General features: G+C 45.4%; 1 protein-coding gene across 1 annotated transcript in view; it reads left to right on the forward strand.

Moving 5' to 3' along the window:
* HEATR2 (HEAT repeat containing 2) overlaps positions 1-7,153 on the forward strand; it is a gene marked incomplete at its 5' end in the record, with an annotated part of 35,679 nt that overhangs the window by 20,424 nt on the left and 8,102 nt on the right. The window contains 3 exons of the mRNA XM_008564255.1: positions 1,335-1,482; positions 5,927-6,077; positions 7,015-7,153. The exon at positions 7,015-7,153 is cut by the window's right edge and continues 6 nt beyond it. Of these exons, the coding sequence (XP_008562477.1) occupies positions 1,335-1,482; positions 5,927-6,077; positions 7,015-7,153 (438 nt within the window). The remainder of the gene's footprint in view (positions 1-1,334; positions 1,483-5,926; positions 6,078-7,014) is intronic.

A 7,153-nucleotide genomic window follows, 5' to 3' on the forward strand; every position in this document is an offset into this window, starting at 1 on the left:
GAGCGAGGGGCGGGAGCAACACCGAGGGTTGCGATCCCGTGGCCGGTCCCGGTCCGGTATGGGCGCGACACTGAGGGTTGCAATCCGTTGCCGGTCACGAAAAAAGACAAAAAGGAAAAAAAATAATAATAATAATAATTTATTTAGTCCCACTTTGTAAAGAATAGCTTGTAAAGTGCATGCATTAAAACTGTTCTTTGCAGGAACAGGACAATAAGACATCACTGAAACTCAATGTTTCCTTTTGTTTGTGCATCTTGTCTATTTTTCTTTGTGAATAAAACTCTTCAGTCTTGGGAGACTGACATTTATTCCTGAATGCTCTCTCCTCCTCTATTTGAGACATTTCCAGACATTTGTTGACAGAGGGTCTGAGCAAACTCCTGGCACTCACCCGTGCTGGAGGGTCACACTCATCAGGACAGCAGTTCCTTTTCACATCATCTTGGTGGTGGTTTTTCTTGTCTTGTTTTTCCTTTTCTTCCCCCTGACCCACACATAGCTGCAGTTTAGTGAGGCTACTCTCTTCTGGGGCTTCATTTTTTTATTTTGCAGGCATTGCAAACACTAGGGTTTGAGAAGCTGTAATTTAAAAGAGCAAAGGTTTAAGTGGCTTTGTTTGTTCTCTAACTTATTACCAAATGAACAAAATGTGTTATAAAACAGAATGGCTTGAGAGTGACCTGTTCTAATACACAAAGTTGTGTGTGCACAGGGCAAAGCAAAGAAGGTGTTTCATGGTCCATGTTCTTGGGGCTTGCAGTTTGTGTTTAGACAATAGAGATGATTTTACTCCAGTCACGGTGCAGGGAGTTCCAGGTACTAAGTCGTACCACCTGTGGGTGAAACCTTTTTATAACATGGGGAGAATTGCATCCATTTCTTCACCTAGTCATAAATTTGGAAAGGAGCGATGGCTGCAAAGTTTAGAGGCAAATATTAAACAATTTACCTAGTTTGAATAATTGATTTTGTTTGATCTTTAAAATATCGCTTGACTTTAATTTTTTTTTTAAGAATTTGGAAAAGTATAAGAAAAATAAAAAGTTTACATATCGAACGATAAGAGTGAGGGGCTTAACATGTTCTCAGTTACTTTTCTTTGATACAATCACTTCAGTGATGCAGAAAGGGGGAAGAATGTGGTCAGAAAGGTTAGACACACTGTGTCAACATTCCTAGAACATCCTTTCCCAGAGTGATGCATGCTCGTTGATCTAGATTCTGTGCTGAGAATGTGTGCCTCATCCTGGTCTTTAGAAATCCATAAATGATGGCAGCACACTGTGGAGCCCTTGTTTACCTGGTACCACACGCTGGTTTCTGTTTTCCAGGCCCTGTCATAGGAGAAGCACTGCAGCACGTGGTCCCCATGCTCAGGGCCTGTCTGCAGCCAGACAGAGATCCACAGATGCGCCTAAAGCTTTTCTCTGTCCTGTCCAAAGTGCTACTGAAACCAAAGGACACCGTCGACTCCCAAGGGTAAGTCAGTTCTCTGTGTCAATGTGGGCCCCACCTAGGGTGCTGGGCCAGGGGTCCCCCATCTCCCCCTTCACTGTGCTTGGCCAGAGGTCCCCCACCTTCCCCACACTGATGTCTAAGGTGGGAGGTAACCCCTGAGCTTCTAAGAACCTAAGCCCAGTGGTGTCTCTGTCCTCACTGGGTAAACAGCAAGATCACTGACACAGTGAATACAACTGCACAGAGAAACAATAAATCAAAGTTGTTTTAGTGTGGTCATTAAAATTCCATTGAATGAAAAAGTTTTAGGGAACATTAATTATTAATGGTTTATATATTAGCTGTTCTCAGTTTTAAAAGCCTTTTGGTACCTTTCAAACCTAACAAAGGATTGATTGAATTACCATTGGTGGTTAAAGCCTTAGAAATACTCTTCTATTATCTCAAAGAATGTTTAGGTTAGCGTTAAAACATTAAGGGCCTCCAATTTTATGACTTTGAAGTAAAGGAAAAGGTGAACAAAGAAGCTTAGGGTAAGAGTTGGACCAAGTGGCTAGAGGAAGAAACAGCAGCCAGATCATCCCGGGCACAGCACTGGAGGTGACCTTGAGTCTCCTGTGGGTGGGCTTGAAGAATCCAGAACTGCTGTGGAGGAAGAGGCCCCTCCCAGGTACTGCAGCTGGGTTTGATGAAGGTTGGCTGTTCCTAGGGCCCTACCATTTCCTTTGTTAAATTTGCAAAATATCCAGAGTCACACTCAGTCATACCCCAGCCAAGCGGACCCCTGCGTAGGTGGGCAGAGCCTGTGGCTATGGCAGGATGGAGAGGGCATGAGCTATTTGGGCTTAGTGCGCACCTGGGACCCCTTCCCCTCCAAAGAAGCAAATCTGTCAAAGTAGAGTGGCTGACAAACTATAAAGTTTCATTTGGAAATAATTTGGTCATTGAAACCTTTCTTTGATTGTAACTCTAATCTCCTCTCCGCTGTTGGGCCTCTAGCCAGCCTGTCATACTGCAGGAAATGTTGTTTCCTGCTTGTTTGCAGAAACTTCAAGGCTTAGAAGGGACCACAGAAAGATATTAACTGAGAGCCTTGGCAGCCATCCCATTAGCAGGCAGATCCTCATGGAGATAACATGCAGGGCAGTGTGGTTGTGCTGCAGCATGGTGCATGCATTACCCTTTCAGAAGTCATGCTCAGCGGTATTTCTGTGAAGAGCAGTGAAAAAATTCTGCCTGAGAACAGTTAACACACTAAATACAACTTTCAAGTTTGGGCTAAGTTCCCAAAAGAAACTACACTTGAAGACTTATGGAAAGAAACCGGTGTCAGGTGAACTAAGTTATTCAAATTGCGATTATTGTAGTGAAATTATTAGCTTTTTTTTTTTTTTGTCTTTTTTCCGTGTCCGGCAACGGATCGCAACCCTCAGTGTTGCCCCCGTACCGGACCGGGGACCGGCAACGGGATTGCAACCCTCGGTGTCGCTCCCGCGCCTCGCTCAGCCAGTGAGCGGGAACCGGTCTGTATGTGGGATCCGAACCCTCGGGCGGGAGCGCCGCCGCGCTTCCCAAGCGGCGCACTATCCAGTGCGCCACCGGGCCGGCCCTAGCTTTTTTTTTTTAAAGATGACCGGTAAGGGGATCTTATCCCTTGACTTGGTGTTGTCAGCACCACGCTCTCACAAGTAAGCTAACTGGCCATCCCTATATAGGGATCCAAATCCGTGGCCTTGGTGTTATCAGCACCACACTCTCCCAAGTGAGCCATGGGCTGGCCTTAAAATTATTAGCTATTTTTATAGGCAGGAAATATTTTTTTTTTACTTTTGAAAAAATAATATTCATTTGGTCTTGATTTTTAGAATCATAAAATATATAATTGATTCTGCTGAAATAGAAACAGTGGAAAGGGAACCTATGGCTGACCATCATCTGTCTAGAATGTGTTCATTCTGTCAGCAGCTGCCAAGCACCAGCAGCATGCAGGTCTTTGCAGTGCTGGGCAGCACATGTGAGGTCCAGGTGCCCGAGAAGGGTTGGCTTCTGGAATTGGGTGTTTCCACCTCAGACACACATGGATCATAAAAGGGTTCCAAAGGTCTTATATTCTACAGAAACTTGAAAGAAGCAACTAGGAGATTTGGGGACAGGAGCCTCTTAGTTTGAGGATGTGCACATTTCTGGGAGTATAACCCATGGTTGAATCGTGATTCTCTTTATAAGTAAGGAAGTACTCGAACAGTGAGCCCGGACCATCAGCTGCTGTGCAGTCCTCTGCCAGGCCTCCCTCCTGGGCTCTCATCCTGCTGCTGGGCTTCTTGTAGGCCTGTCTGACTGGGCTTTTGTCCTTCTCCTGAGGCCTCCCTTCCCAGGCTTTCTGCACACTGCTCTGTTGAGGGATGCTTTTATTTTCTTCATTTGTCCTTTTTCTCTCCTGGTTTTGCCAGCCTCTCTCCTCCCAGCCTTCTGCTATTGCCAGAGCTTCTGTTGAGATGCACATGACAAATCAGAAAGGCAACAGCAAGGAGGTACCGTGGCCAAGAAGCCCTCACCAAGCCACTGCCCTCGGCTCCACTCGTTACTGGCTGTGAGAACTGGGGAAATGTTGACAACCTCAGTAAAATTCTTAATTTAAAAATTGCTTGCCAGTGCAGGCAACATGCATGATTTTAATGAATGGTTTGCCCACTTAATTTGGTCTCTTGATAGAGCAAGTTACCCCCAAATGGTGGCCATGTTTTAAAGAAGCCCTTCAGGAAGGTCTCTGTGACATTTCCTCATTTTAGAGGGGACCTAATCCTGGGAATAGATGTGCGTCTTCCTGTACACAATAGAGTTCTTTTTTTGAAAGTAATAAACCTTTTTTTTTTTTTTTACTTTCCATCATTTTAATGGTTCAGACAACAGGTTCTGATGGACTCTGGAAGCAGGACTCTAGCTATGTGGCCACAGCCTGTCCTAAGGGCCATGGTGTACCCTCAAACCCATGACTTTTCCAGGTCACTTTATGTGGACTGCCTCCAAGACATACATGGGGTTGTCATTCCAAAGAGTCTTTATGTAAATCACTGCAGGAAATGACAGTTCTTTGCTTAAAAATTAAAACACATTAGAAATCTAACTGAATATGTGGAAATGGATCATCTGAATTAACTTTCCAAATTTTCTTGTACCTTTATCATTGGTTTTGAAATGCCCCCTGCTGGAGGCAAGCAGGTGGCGCCTTCAAAAGGAGAAAGGGACTGTGCAGGCACACCCAGCCACCAAAGTGTTATGCAGAAGGTTAGCCAGAGGGGCCTTGGACAGGCAGGAGGTACAGAGAAATGCCTCTGGCCGCATGGCATAGTCTTTGACACTCTTCTGGGATTCAACTAAAACAGTTCATATTGGAGACATGAGCCATCTTTGGAATGTATTTTGGAATAATGTTGAGATATAAATTAGTGAATGTCAGCTGAATGTGTTTTTGACCTTTTAGTAGAAGCCTCTAGGTGCAATGGGATCAATAGGAAATGCTGAGGCTTCTCTCTGTGTGATTTTTAAGGGGTATTGAAACTGTGGCGCTAACACAGTACCAAGCCAGGCAGGCAGAGTGAAAACAGACACAGAGCTGGGAGTTCTTGTTTTGTTTTGCTTTGTTTTTGTCTTGATGGCAAGTCAAACTGGTCAGTCACCATCAAAATAAAGTCCCCCTGTTGGCAGGAACTGCTGATCTCCATGAGTTGTGGCTCTTGGGTGGCTGGGACTCCCTAGTGTCCCTCCTATCTCAACTCTCCAAAGCCAGAGTCACCATGCAGCAACTATTGTTGCTGGAGTGGAGGGCCGCGTGGTCAGGGAATGGTCAGGGACTTGTTGGGCCCGTCTCTGTACGATGGACACAGGTGGGAGTGAGGTGGCTGGACTGTGGATGTGATGATGTTGGTCAAGTGTGGCTCAGCCTCCTTCTGTGGTCAGGGACTTGTTGGGCCTGTCTCTGTACGATGGACACAGGTTGGAGTGAGGTGGCTGGACTGTGGATGTGATGATGTTGGTCAAGTGTGGCTCAGCCTCCTTCTTTTTGAAGCTAGGAGGAGAGAAAGGTGAAGCTCCTTGACAATAAAGTAAAGAAAAGCTGAAAATACATCTTTGGGCTCACCTGGGTTCTCGTAAAACCTGAACCTACTGCTGGCCCCAGGAGAGGCGGAGTGTGGCCCCTGCTTGGTGACCACTGCCATCTCTCCCTGGTGGGGTGGGCTTGGCAGCAATCTCCCTCTTCCACTGGAAAAGCAGCACCAGTCCCTCCCCTCCACGGCCACTTCCTTCCCCAGGGAAGGAGAGAGTGTTCTCTTGTTTTGTCATCTAGTTCTGGTTTCTTCAATTTGGCTTTTTCCTCTCAGCACAGTTAATTTCCCAAACTAAAATGTTTCCTTTAAGGAGAGTCTGTCTGCCCTTTCTCATAAGCTCTCTCACGCTTTGGCTCCAGGCAGTTTCATAGATACCTTGAGACAGTTATAAAGGACATCCTGGTTCCCAATCTTCAGTGGCATGCAGGGAGGACTGCTGCAGCCATCCGCACAGCCGCCGTGTCCTGCCTCTGGGCGCTCACCAGCAGCGAGGTCCTGTCAGCCAAACAGGTACAGCTCTCAGTGTATCCTCATGGGGGCCTGGGAAGGTGGCAGGGGGACCCTGAGGTTCTCTGTGGTGTCCCTGGCAGACCTTCTGCAGCATGGAAAGTGCTTACATTGGTGGAGAGGCAGCGGCTCCTTCACCACTGTGGGAAGCTGCTCCAGCAAAGTGTTTTTCTCAAACAAGGAGCAGAGGGGAGGGAAGCAAAGGGTGAGGCTGGCAGCTTGGAAGGAGCTGGTGGGAGAGCAGGGCAGAGGCTGCCAGTCCTGGGCTGGGCAGAGAGGGGTGGCACACGTTTTCCTCGATAATCCTGGGGATTTGGTGTCTTTTTCTTAACATCTTGAATGTTCTTTACAAGGCCAAGAATTTAATCCCAGTATTCAAACTAAAGACAGGACTCAGGCTTTCTGCATTATTTTTATTAATATCTCTAGCTACTACAGGGAATTAGGAAACAGAATAGAAGCAGTACTAATTGATATTTCTGCTGTTGCTTTGTGCTTGTGCCTTTATATCACGAATGTATATGCGTTGTCAATTCCAGAAATGCCCCAGGGAAGGCTTTACCTGGCACCTGCACAGTGCATGAGCGCCACCTCCTGGTACACAGAAGGGTTGTTACTTAAGTCAAAATATTCCAAAAATTTTATTGGACATATACGCAGTTGCACTATATGTAGGATTTTGGCCTTGCTAAGGAATTATAAGTATTGAATTTTTTAAGAATCACCTGACCAAGTTAAACAAAAATGTTCAAATTATCTAAATTTTAAAATCGAGATTCAAGTTTACTTCCTAGGTAAAACTTTCAAAGCAGCATTTTAAACTCCATTATATTTGTATCAAAACCAAGTCTCTTACAGGCAGGAGGACACGAATAATCGTCTCTATCATCAGGATAGATGTAATTGTAAACCACATCTCATGTATGTTTATTAATTGCAGATACAAGAAGTGCAAGAAATATTGATGCCTCAGATTCTCACCACTCTAGAGGAAGATTCCCAGATGACTCGATTAATGTCATGCCGTATTATTAATATATTTTTAAAAACCTCCGGTGGTGTGATTGATCCAGATAAAT

The sequence above is a fragment of the Galeopterus variegatus genome, unplaced genomic scaffold, assembly GCF_000696425.1.
Source record: "Galeopterus variegatus unplaced genomic scaffold, G_variegatus-3.0.2 Scaffold182, whole genome shotgun sequence".
NCBI lineage: Eukaryota > Metazoa > Chordata > Mammalia > Dermoptera > Cynocephalidae > Galeopterus > Galeopterus variegatus.